This window comes from Lissotriton helveticus, chromosome 11 (assembly GCF_964261635.1).
Source record: "Lissotriton helveticus chromosome 11, aLisHel1.1, whole genome shotgun sequence".
Lineage (NCBI taxonomy): Eukaryota > Metazoa > Chordata > Amphibia > Caudata > Salamandridae > Lissotriton > Lissotriton helveticus.
In genome coordinates, this window is record NC_136072.1 from 358,949,365 (window position 1) to 358,962,989 (window position 13,625).

General features: G+C 43.4%; 1 protein-coding gene across 1 annotated transcript in view; it reads right to left on the minus strand.

The window, feature by feature from the left end:
* Window positions 1-8,003: 8,003 nt before the first annotated feature.
* TM4SF19 (transmembrane 4 L six family member 19) overlaps window positions 8,004-13,625 on the minus strand; it is a 296,020-nt gene continuing 290,398 nt past the window's right edge. Inside the window, exon 5 of the mRNA XM_078667357.1 lies at window positions 8,004-8,988. Within this exon, the coding sequence (XP_078523483.1) occupies window positions 8,911-8,988 (78 nt within the window). The 3' untranslated portion in view covers window positions 8,004-8,910. The remainder of the gene's footprint in view (window positions 8,989-13,625) is intronic.

Below are 13,625 nucleotides of genomic sequence, written 5' to 3' on the forward strand. Positions count from 1 at the left end.
ATGGGAGCAGACGTTACTTTCTTCTTGATACGGGACCGGTGCTGGCTGATCCTGCGGTTAATCTGCTGGCTAGTCTTGCCAACATACATTTTAATGGATACACAACACTGGGTATGGGCTCCCAGACAGCAAGGCCAAACCCTGCCTAGTTTATACTATAGAACAACTGCCAATGCTGCCGATATGAGTCACAAGAATTCTATTTATATTCCCATCACACAAATTAAACACTATGAGGGCCAAATCGATTTTTTGAATTAATCTTGAAGTTTTAATTGATATTCAATCTATTACTTTTTCATTTGTTTCAGCGGATTTTATACATTACAAACAATAAAAAACATATCTACAAAAACATTAAATCAACATACATATCCCTAGTCAATACAGTACCCCTTGGTATCATTCATCCACATTCGCTCTCAAGAAGTTCTCACATTCAACACATTCATACACAAATATTTTACTTACAACAACCATTTTTTCACTCACTTGATCTCTTTGGGGGACTTTCTCTACTGCTGAAAAGAAATTAATGGAAGACTGTTTTAACTATGATGTTAAGTGCGTGGTCACTCCCTGTTATACTGTCACTGTTGTAAAACTTCTTACCTAATTGGGGATTAAAACTTCAAGATTAATTCAAAAAATCGATTTGGCCCTCATAGTGTTTAATTTGTGTGATGGGAATATAAATAGAATTCTTGTGACTCATATCGGCAGCATTGGCAGTTGTTCTATAGTATAAACATACATTTTAAGGCAAGGACACAATATCGCGTAGACCACATTTTTGGTCCTACAATTAGAAAACTCTGTATGGGACCATCTGACTCCTTGATGTGTAAAATCCTTGCCTTCGATTGTATTTGGGCAAGCCACACAGTTCCCACACTTGTGGTGGCCCTCAATAGGTTTTAAATTCCATTGTGACAGCAAGTCGCTTTTTGGCTTTGGTGTTGCAATATCAGCTCTGATCAGCTGTTGCCCTATGCTCTTATTCTTTTTGTAGGCAAAAATCGGTTTCGGAAAGGGGCAATCAAGCCCTTCCAAAAGGTGCCAATTCTTCAGCACAGCCTGTCTTACTTTATGTGTGTCAGGACAAAACGTGGTGACACACACAAGTTTGTCTAACGGTGTGCGTTTCTTGACCTGCAGGAGGCATTCTGGAGGCGTATATCTAGCTCTTTTGAATGAGTGTTTTAAGTGTTTTTTTGGATACCCTTTCTTGCATGTCAGAGCAAAAATTGTGGGCATGTTTGTCGTAATCTTGTATATCAGAGCAATTCCTCCTGAGGACCACAACGGCTCCTGTTGTGGCAAGGGCCCTACTTGGAGTCTTCTCCAGAGTGGGCTTTCCAAAGGAGGTACTTTCAGACAGAGGTACCAACTTCATGTCTGGATATTTAAAAGCAATGTGGAAAGAGTGTGGAGTGAACTATAAGTTCACCACATCCAACCATCCACAGTTCAATGGGCTTGTTGAAAGGTTCAACAAGAACCTAAAGGGAATGATAAAAGGGTTACCTGAAAAGCTTAGGCAAAGATGGGACATCCTTTTACCCTGCCTACTCTTTGCTTACAGAGAGGTCCCACAAAGGGGGGTTGGCTACAGCCCTTTTGAGCTTTTATTTGGACACCCTGTAAGGGGTCCCCTGTGTCTTGTGAAGGAAGGATGGGAGTTACCTCTCAAAAAGCCTAAACTTGATATAGTGGACTATGTACTTGGTCTCCGTTCCAGGATGGCTGAATACATGGAGAAGGCTACCAAAAACCTTGAGGCCAGTCAAGAATTACAGAAGGCTTGGCATGACCAAAAGGCTGTGCTGACTGAGTACCAGCCAGGACAGAAGGTGTGGGTATTGGAGCCAGTGGCCCCAGCAGCCCTCCAAGACAAATGGTCTGGACCCCACACCATACTGGAGAAAAAGGGAGAGGTCACCTACTTGGTGGACCTTGGCACCCCTAGGAGCCCCCACAGGGTGCTCCATGTCAATAGATTGAAGGCATATGTGGACATGGCAGACATGGGCTTGCTCATGGCAACAGATGGGGACCAGGAGGAAGAGAGTGACCCTCTCCCAGACCTGTTATCCCAAAACCCTGAAGATGGTTCAGTGGATGGAGTAGCCTTGGCAGGCAGCCTCTCTGACCAGCAGCAATGGTTCTGCAGGCTCACAGACATATGTTGTCTCTAACACCCAGTCAAACTAACTGGTGCACCCATGAGGTGGACACTGGTGACAGTCTGCCTGTGAAGGATAAAATCTACAGGCAACCTGACTATGTCAGGGATTGTATAAAGACTGAGGTGCAGAAAATGCTTGAGCTTGGAGTGATTGAGCCATCAGAGAGCCCCTGGGCCAGCCCAGTAGTCCTTGTGCCAAAGCCTCATACCAAAGATGGAAAGAGAGAAATGAGGTTCTGTGTGGACTATAGAGGTCTCAATGCTGTCACTAGGACGACAGATGCTCACCCTATTCCAAGAGCAGATAAGCTCATAGATAAATTCGCTTCTGCCAAATTTCTGAGCACATTTGATCTGACAGCTGGCTATTGACAAATCAGGTTAGCTGAGGAGTCTAAGGCCACAACAGCTTCTCAACCCCTGGAGGTCATTATCAGTTTGTGGTAATGCCCTTTGGTTTGAAGAATGCACCTGCCACTTTCCAAAGGTTGGTGAACCAACTCCTTGCTGGGTTTGATGACTTTTGTGCAGCTTATCTAGATGATATTGCTGTCTTCAGCTCCACCTGGGAGGATCCCCTGATCCACCTGAAGAAGGTTTTAGAGGCCCTTCAAAAGGCAGGCCTAACTATCAAGGCCATAAAGTGCCATATAGGGCAGAGTAAGGTTGTGTACCTCGGCCACCTTGTAGGGGGGGGGGGTCAGGTTCAACCACTGGAGAGTAAGATCCAGACCATACAGGACTGGGCTCCTCCAACTACCCAGACACAAGTCAGAGCCTTCTTGGGCCTGACTGGGTATTACAGGAAATTTCTAAAGAATTATGGGTCCATTGTGACACCATTAAATGATCTGACATCCAAAAAGATGCCCAAAAAGGTTCAGTGGACAGTTAGCTGTCAAAAGGTATTTGATGACCTGAAGAAGGCCATGTGCTCTGCACCTATCCTGTAGAGTCCTGACTACTCCAAAGAGTTCATTGTCCAAACAGATGCTTCTGAGTTGGGGGTGGGAGCTGTGCTTTCACAACTTAATGTAGATGGTCAAGACCAGCCCATTGCTTTTATTAGGAGAAGGCTGACCCCTAGAGAGAAACGTTGGTCAGCCATTGAGAGGAAGGCCTTTGCTGTGGTTTGGGCCCTAAAGAAGTTGAGACAATACTTGTTTGGCACTCACTTCAAGATTCAGACAGACCATAGGCCCCTCTTGTGGCTAAATCAGATGAAGGGTGAAAATCCCAAACTGCTCAGGTAGTCCATTTCCCTACAGGGGATGGACTTTACAGTGGAGCACAGACCAGGAACTGACCATGGCAATGCAGATGGTCTCTTCAGGTATTTCCACTTAGAACATGAAGACGTATATGGTTAAGGTTAAGTTTAATGTCCCTGCGTTTGGGGGGGTATGTAGGAGAGTATGGTCTGCTTTCCTATGGTCACTCCAATTTTTGCTTTTTGCTTCACTGGTTTTCGACTTAATGTGGCTGTGGGCCTGCTAATCAGACCCTAAGCCTGCTGTTCTTGCTCTAAATTCAACACCATGTACTTTGGGTACATCACCATTTGGGTATTGGATCACCTTATGAGCCCTGTACAGTGTACTATAGGTACCCAGGGCATAGCTGCATCCAAGGCCTACCAGGGGCTGCAGCATATCTTTTGCCACCCCTGGCTGGCCCTCCAAACTGACACAACTGGCTGATCACTCAGCTGGGGCAAGGTCGTGTAATCACCTCTTGCTTAGATATAGTATACCTATATCTAAACATATATCTGGACACATATATACCTATAAGCCACTCCTATGGCAGGCCCTTAACAATCCTGGGGGCAGAGTGCTTGGTTTTATGTGAGATGGTGCTGTAGCATGAGCTGAGCCTGTTTGCAGCTTTTGGAACCATTCCTTATAGCTGTTCTGGGCTACTGCCATACCATATACTCTTAAGTGCATTATAATCCTCGGGGTTATTGCTAACTTTGGTTTGGCTTTATCAAAACATGTCGTGTAAGGTGTCATACACTTTGGAATACTACCCCCTCGCCAGTTCTGACGACGGGGTAGCATTCCACCCTTCTAGAGGGCTAAGACATGTGGGTAACAGTAAACACGGTTGAAACTAACCAGAGCCTCAGCATCACAAAATGGATGCTGCTGCCACAGACACGGGTCTGGCCTCCTGCTGCTGACCGAAACTCCGGCAGGGGAGGCCTGGACAAACGGTATCCTGTCACAGGGAGGTGTTACACCACCCCCGACAGGAGATAGTGGATTGAGGCAGGCAGGGCGAGTGAAACTAGACACTGCCTGGGGCGCAGAAGGCTCCCCATGCATAGCCCAGTTCAAATCGGCCCTGGTGCACTACAGCCCCAGCTCTGGCACGAAACTGGACAAAAGGAAAGGGGTGTAACCACCCCCTTCCTGGGTCCCACCCATAGGAGGGACCTAGCAGGTAATCCAGCCCCTTGATTTGGAATAAAGGTAGGAGCTGTGTCCATAGACATTAGATTATCCTGATAGAAACTTTGATACAGAACTCTGGACCCTTCGACATTCCACTCGACGTGGAAGACTAAAGAATCTCCCTTGTGGTCAAGGAGTGACCACCCTGTGCAAACAGGCACCATCCAGTGGCCAACGGTTTGCTTTGTTGCAGCTCCCGCCGGAGCTCGAGCGACAGAGATCGACAAGAACCGGATTCCCAGACATCCAACAGCCCGATCCACAGCCACAGCAAAGCTGAGACCCGTGGAGGTGACGTGAGACCCATGTTGAAAGGAAAAATAAAATAAAAGAGCAGCCCGAACGTCCTCTGACACTGAATAATGAGTGTTGGAGCCTGAGAGTGTTGCTGAACCTGAAACTCTGTTGCTCTTTCCTGATTAAACAGTATTTGGGTCTGCACGATATGATCTGCACCCACGACCAACCAAAAGCACGATATCTGTAGTGCCTGCCGCAGAGGAGAGACACTGGTGCACTGCCATGAGACATTGAGACTTTCGAGGGAGCTGTGAGTGTTTGCCAGGAGGGCACTCCAACAGATACTAAGAAGCACTATTTTCATGGAAAGGCCTGGATCGAGAGGCCCAACGCCTAAGAAGACAATGGAAGCAGATTTGATGGACGATAGAAGTCTACCAAAGAGGTTTAGAACGGACTTTGGGCATAGTTGCACAAGCGATTCCAGTGCAATTGTATAAAGTGGGTGTTAGATATGTTCCCATTTGCCTGAATTGCCATGGAAGAGGAAGTGGCTCCGCCCCTAGCATCCACCAGAAGTGAATTTGTGTGATTGTTCTTACTGTTCTGCTGGCATTGTTTTAGAGTAGTGTTCGGTTTAGTAGAACAGCGTCAAGTCCGTACTCTGAAAAAGAGTATCCCCATTTCACCTGAGAGCATTGATAAGGATCGCCACTGTCTCACCTGAGTATATCTATGACCCGTTTGATTCCACACAAGGACTGACACAGATGGAGTGATGATAGTATCTACTAGCTGTAGGGCCCATGGATTGCTTCCCATTCTGATTAGCAAAAGATGATCTGGTTTTGTCCCTATTCTTGCTATATGTGTGTAGGTTGAGATGCCTAATTATGGTGGTATATATATTTATTACACTCTAAGTTAAGTAAATTAGGTTATGAAGATGTCCTAGAGTACAGTGCATTGCATTAGAGTTAGATCCTGAGAGAAGGACGGAGAAAAAGGTATCGTGCATCTAAGTGCTTGCCTGAATGTAATGAGGTAAGCATGAATGTTTCCTGGCTAGATAAGAAAATGAAGTGTAGGGTTTCCAATGGTTCAACATGACTGAGTACTCCAGGTCTCTCCATTAGCAGAATGTTTCCCATGAGCAAGTCAGTGTTTTTGTGTAATAACATGTGTATTCAGTTGAATTAATTAGACATATATAATGTGAAATGTCATTATTTGGATATGTATCCGGATATCTGCATATAATCAAGCAGAACAATATTATTTCATCCATGTCATCCAACAGAATAAGTTGACCTAGGCCTTAGGCCTCAATTTGTATTTTCCTCATGTAATCTCCTTGGCTTTCAGTGAAATGATTAATTAAATGAATAATGGTTTTGTGCAAGGTAGTGGTGATCTCACCCCTCTGCAGGCAATGGAATGTCAACTTGTTAGTTTCAATGGAACTGATAGAGAGAATATTTGAAGACTGAACTGCTTTAGTTAGCTACATCATGCTAAAAGGGGCGTTCTGAGGGATAAAAATCATGGGCCATATGTATCAAGCAAATTCGCATTCGCAAAGGCCGAAATTCGCAGAATTTCGGCCTTTGCGAATGCGAATTTGCTCAATGGTATGTATGAATGCAAAATGAATTGGATTTAAGGAATCGCTAAAAATGCGATTCCTTATCTTGCGAAATTGGCCAATCTGCGATTAATCGCAGATTTCCTACATTTGCAAGTTTTCTGTTTGCGAAATTCGCAAACGGAAAATCGCATATGTAGGAAATCGCAGATTAATCGCAGATTGGCCAATTTCGCAAGATAAGGAATCGCAATGATATGTATGAAAAAATCGCAATTAGCGAATTTTAAAAATTCGCTAATTACAGAATCGCAATTACCACCAAGTAGGAGCAGGTGGTAACCAGGTGCAAACTATTTAAGCAGCAACAGAATTCCACAAACTGTTTACCACAATGGCAGGGCTTTACCTCACAGCTAGGAGGATGCGTCTGAGAGCTGCTGCACAGAGGAGGCTACGCCAGGAGAGGATATTCCGTTTGCGCATCAGCATCTCCCAGCGCCTTGAGGAGGAGCTCTACACCCATTACAGGCTGGAGGAAGATAGCATTAATGATTTAATTGCAGAACTCAGACCCTACCTTGAACACCCCACACGCAGGACAAATGCCATCTCCACTGAAATACAGGTCCTGTGTTCATTACACCTGTTTGCCTCTGGAAGTTTTCAGGGGGTGATTGCTTCAGCAGGAGGGGTGTCACAAAGTGCCCTTTCGCGATTCTTCCATGCCTTCCTAGATGCCAAGGTTCAAAGGATGCCACATCACATTTACTTCCCCAGCAAACCACAGGCAATAGCACAGACAAAGCAGGACTTTTATCAAATCTCGCATTTCCCACACGTGATAGGATGCATAGATGGCACACATGTTGCTATACCCCCCCCCCTCAAGCAATGAATACATCTTTAGGAACAGGAAATGCTACCACTCACTGAACATTCAGGTGGTGTGTGATGCCAAACACATCATTACTGACATTGTAGCAAAGTACCCTGGCAGCACACATGACGCATTCATCTTCCGTCACAGTGGGATATACCGTAGACTCTCAAGAGGGGAGTTTGGCGAGGGATACCTACTCTGTAAATACCTTCAGACATAGGGATCATTTGTAACAACTACCATGTGCATTTCACAGACTAACCTTTTATTTCAAACCCACAGGTGATAGTGCTTATGCAGTACGGGATTTCATCTTGACTCCCTACCTCAATCCCAACAATGCTAGTAAACGCAGGTACAACAGGGCACACATTGCAACCAGAGGCACCATCGAACGGACATTTGGGATCCTGAAAAGCAGATTTCGGTGCCTCCATAAAAGTGGAGGTGCACTCCAATACAGCCCCAATACGTGTTGCAAAATAGTGGTGGCTTGTGCCATGCTGCATAATATTGCCACAAGAAAAGGGACACCAGTGGAGCTGAGTGACTCAGGATCCTCTGACGTTGACGGGCCTGAACCAGGACGTATGGTAGCTGGTAGAGCTGTTGCAGCGGCTGGCCGCCAGAGGCGTGATGAGATTACGCGCAACTATTTCTAGGTAAGAAAAAAATACACAAAGCCAAATCATGTACGTGTGAATGTGTTTTTTTAATCCTTACTTGCAGGATATATATTAACAGAAAACGTTCAGGCACAGTAGTCATACTACATATGTGTGGCACATGTTTCAGTCACAGTGCTCAGAAGAATAAAAGAGTGACATTAGAGTGAGATGATGCACAGCCTGATGCTAATTTGAAGGAGTAGGCCTATTGGTCCTGCCACTACGGCGCCTCTCTAAGGTGGGTGGTGGGGTGGTGCTGCTCCGACTGGACTGCATATCCTCTTCACTTGGAGTTAGTACTCCAGGGCCTGTTGTGCGTACTTGGCGCAACTCATCCACAGCAGTTGTTACTTGCAAAAGTGCATTTGCAATGTCCTGTGCAGTATGTGTGAATTGCCGCTACATCTCAATGCTGCGCCTGGCCTGGATGCTTGTTGTAGCCGCCAAGCGGTTGATGGCCCGGGTATACAAATCTTAGCGTTGCAAAGCTCCGCGCCTAGCATCACCCTCTGTGCGCAATTCCTCACATACCGCCTGTAGGCCATCCCTCAGGTCATTCCTCAGTCCCCTGAAGCCTTCCCTCATCTACCTTTGTAATAGTTTAATGTTTTTGGCTTGCAGGCGCTGCACCTGCAACATATTGAGTTCCAGGCCGGAAAAACAGAATCCTCGCCCTTCAACATTGTTGGTCGTGCGCCATCTGCGCCTGGCTGCATTTCGTGGGACATGCTGGTCTTTTGCAGGTCCCACTTGCTGTGCCTGTGTGTCATCATTGGTAACATTTTCAACACTTGCATCTACATCATCCTGTATTGGCGCAAGTGGTCTTACAATGTGTCTCCTCTTATGCCTGTGAGTGGTCACGGGGCTGTCCTCCCCGTCAGTGTTCACATCTTGGCCGGCATCTCCTGAGTCAAAACTCTCACCGACTGTCCCACTGCCTGAGGGCTGTGTTGATGATGGTGCTGTGGACAGAACAGGACACATTAATTGACTGTACTAACTTGCACTGTATAAATACATTTTTCACACCTATTTCATTTACATTGGTGTATTGTTTCCCTGTCATGACCTGCAGAATATATGTTTGACTATTTTAGCACCAATTTTCGCACTTTGATTTACATGTGACTACATCTCCCATGATGCATTGCTATGTCTCTCTAATAAAAGAGAGGGACCCCAACAACCAAAGGTGTAGGGTTCCAAAAGACTGTAAGTCAAGAAAATTTCCCCTTTGGATAAAGTACAAACCAGATACTACACTTACAACCTCATCCTTATCAACAGGGTTAGTTCACTCCACATAGCATAACAAGAGCAAAGATGATGCAAAAAATAGAAATTAAAAGCGTATACAGTTTATTTTAACATTTATAAAAGAAGAAAATACAATAAAATGATTGCAAACATATCCTAACACAATAAAATAGTTGCACAAAAAATCATGACACAGTGGGAATAATACATAGAAAATGATTCTATATAAAAATAGAAGAGGACACAGTAGTCAGACATAATTAAATCAAACTCCAAATTGTACGTATATCTTGAGTGGAGAAATTAATTCGTCCAATGACTTAGCCTGTCACAATTCAAATTGGCATTGACGCGTTTCGGTTTGGCAACTTGATTAAAAGCCAACACCTTCTTCAGGATTAAAATATAAATTCCCACATTTTACTGTACATCTGCAAAATACAAAGTATAAAATATAAGATACACCATATATGACTTAACACTATTTCTTCATCACAGTACAACATAATGCTCCTGCATGCTATGTGACACTGTAACCCCATACATTCAGACCGTTTTAACTTTCATCTTACATATCGACTCATGATTCATAATATACTTCAGGCATATAGCCTTGTTCAGATGGATTTATACAGCCTTGTCCATCATTAGAGGGTATACAAAAGTACTTTCACCTCTTAAAGCAGACGTTATCTTTACCTACTTATTATATACAGATAGTCCGTATTATGAACATTCAAACCTCATAGAGGTATATCCATTACACAACATTACATTTATCAGGGCAGTGTATCAAAATTTGATATTACCTCATTCAGGATATACAAGACCCTCCAAAAAACTCCAGTGCTTTGTCCAACCCTTCTTTTTAGGCAGGCCACACAAAGTGGAGCCGTCTAAAGAAATTATATACATATCAATATTTGTATCATTATAGTTTCTTGTCATATTATACATGAAGCTCACCTATTATGATTTCTTTTGACTCGTCACAGGGAGGACCGGCGATAATAAACCGCAAACTCTTGTGGTTCTACAAAACGGATCAAGGGAGAAGAATGTTCATACACCCCTTATTTTTACCTTTCCTATGTTTTCCACAGAAGGATCTCATTTATAGTAAAAAAAAATAAGTCCCATACATATCCAGCTATATATAGCCGTTATGCAGTTGCTGCGGTATAGATAGGACCCCCTGATTATTTAACTGCATTACGGCTATATATAGCTGGATATGTATGGGACGTGTTGTTTTTTTACTATTAATGAGATCCTTCTGTGGAAAAACATAGGAAAGGTAAAAATAAGAGGTGTATGAACATTCTTCTCCCTTGATCCGTTTTGTAGAACCACAAGAGTTTGCAGTTTATTATCGCCGGTCCTCCCTGTGACGAGTCTAAAGAAATCATAATAAGTGAGCTGTATGTATAATATGACAAGAGCCCCTTGCTATATGACTAAGAAACTATCATGATACAAATATTGATATATATATATTATTTCTTTAGACGGCTCCACTTTGTGTGGCCTGCCTAACAAGAAGGGTTGGACCAAGCACTGGAGTTTTTTGGAGGGTCTTGTATATCCTGAATGAGGTAATAACAAATTTTGATACACTGCCCTGATAAATGTAATGTTGTGTAATGGACATACCTCTATGAGGTTTGAATGTTCATAATACCGACTATCTGTATATAATAAGTAGGTAAAGATAGCGTCTGCTTTAAGAGGTGAAAGTACTTTTGTATATCCTCTAATGGTGGACAAGGCTGTATAAATCCATTTGAACAAGGCTATATGCCTGAAGTATATTATGAATCATGAGTCGATATGTAAGATGAAAGCTAAAATGGTCTGAATGTATGGGGTTACAGTGTCATAAAGCATGCAGGTGCATTGTGTTGTACTGCGATGTAGAAATGGTGTTAAGTCATATATGGTGTATCTTATATTTTATACTTTGTATTTTGCAGATGTACAGTAAAATGTGGGAATTTATATTTTAATCCTGAAGAAGGTGTTGGCTTTTAATCAAGTTGCCAAACCGAAAAGCGTCAATGCCAATTTGAATTGTGACACGCTAAGTCATTGGACAAATTAATTTCTCCACTCAAGATATACGTACAATTTGGAGTTTGATTTAATTAAGTCTGACTACTGTGTCCTCTTCTATTTTTAATTAGAATTATTTTCTATGTATTATTCCCACTGTGTCATGATTTTTTGTGCAACTATTTTATTGTGTTAGGATATGTTTGCAATCATTTTATTGTATTTTCTTCTTTTATAAATGTTAAAATGAACTGTATACGCTTTTAATTTCTATTTTTTGCATCATCTTTGCTCTTGTTATGCTATGTGGAGTGAACTAACCCTGTTGATAAGGATGAGGTTGTAAGTGTAGTATCTGGTTTGTACTTTATCCAAAGGGGACGTTTTCTTGACTTACAGGCATTGCTATGTCTGCCTGTGTGCCTGCTCTGGACTACCTATCTTGTTTCCTGATCCTTGGTCACAGCTTGGGGGTGTTTGGGGGTGTAAGGGGTGTGAGGGCATGCTTCTTACATTTTCCAGATGCTGGCTGGTCAGAGCTGTCAAGATCAGCCACTCCTCCCACACTCTCTGGTTGCAGGGTCCCCTCCACCAGTTCCTCAAGGGGTGTGGAGTCAGAAACAGATGAGGTCCCACCACCTGTTATCCTGGACTGCTCCAGCCTGGCAGCTAGTTTTTCTTTGGAGCGCAGGTGCAGGTCATACCAGTGCTTTCTGAGGTCCTCCACACTCCGGGGTGTCACACCCACAGCATTCACCTTATGCTGGATTTCTTCCCAAATTCTCCTTTTGCGGCTCTCTGGCACCTCCCTGGATTTTTTCCCAAATAATGATTCATGGTTTGACACCATTTCATTTATCAAAGCCTCCAGTTCTGCCTCAGAAAATGTTTGCTTTCTTTTCCTGGAAGTTTCGCTTTCCTGCTGCTGGGATTCCTGCCTGGGCGTGTCTCCACTTTCAGCCATGTTTCTCTAGGAACACAGTACACTCTCCCAAACACACCTTCACTCTGCCTCTGAATCAGGAACTCAGGTGCAGCATGGGTAGTCAATCACTTCCTGGTTGTGATGTCATCATGCTGCACCAGAGTACCTGATTGGCTTCATTGCGAAATTCGCAAAATTGCGATTTTTTGCAAAAATTGCGATTTTTCTGTGCGATTTTGCTATTTTGGCGATTCCTTAATGTTAAGGACTCGCACTAGGGAAAATCGCAAATAAATAGCGATTTCTAAGGAATCGCTAATTATTTGCGATTTCTTTCATACATACCGATTTGCGAATCTGAATGTGCGATTCTGTAAAAATCGCAAAAAAAGATTCGCAAATCGGTACTTTCGTACATATGGCCCCAGATTTGCCGTGCATAAGGGGTATTGGACCTATGTTCTGTAAGCATGATGTATCTATATGTATACTTTCCGCTTGATATATAGGTCTTTTTGCTAGGAAGAAACTCTCTTTTCCTTCTCTAAATCTGCTGCTAGAAGAGAAGGCCAAGAACCATACAGACATAATTTTCAGCACATGTGCTCGAGCACGGGATGCGATCACGTGCTGATCACGTGTTGTTTTCAAGCTCCCTGTTCATCTGAGTTACTGGTAGCAGCTGAAGATAGCCTGTTTACTTTACTCTTTTAGACTCCAGGTCGCATCTGGCTTTGGGAGTGATTAGAGCATTCCTGAAGGCGCCGCCTCTTCTTTCCCAAGCACTGAGACAAAAGGGAGTTACCCCTCCTGCCCTCCCCAGTAATAGATAGCTATGCCTTTGTTCCTATCCAAGCTGTGCCATATATGGTCGTTTCCTGGAGCTAGGGGGCCAACTGGTGTTTTCCTTTTACAGTGATTATATGTGTTGAACTGAAAAGTATATAACCTCATGTTTGAATGCAAGCCAGCAGTCTTCTCTGCGCACCTGATGGGTGAGGGTCAGAGAGGCTCCTCTATAGAGTATTTTTGCTTAATAAACGGTTGAACCTTTTTCACTGCCAACTGACTGAATATTTGGTAATGGTATTAGGACTATAGGTAGGTATAGTCCTTTATGTTATTTTTTATGGTACTTCACTTGTTCATTGAGGAGAGGGCAAATATTATTTAACTCTTTGGTGGTGTTGTATTTTTATTCTCCTCAACATGTATTTCTCATGAAATTTTCTTATTGCCTCCGCATATGCCATGTCTGACAAGCTTGGTTTGCGCTACTGCTTTCCATGTTGTATTGCTACTTTCTGCTTCTAGTTGTCAATTGTGAGACTATTCTTACAATTGCTTCATACCGCGTTGCCACAT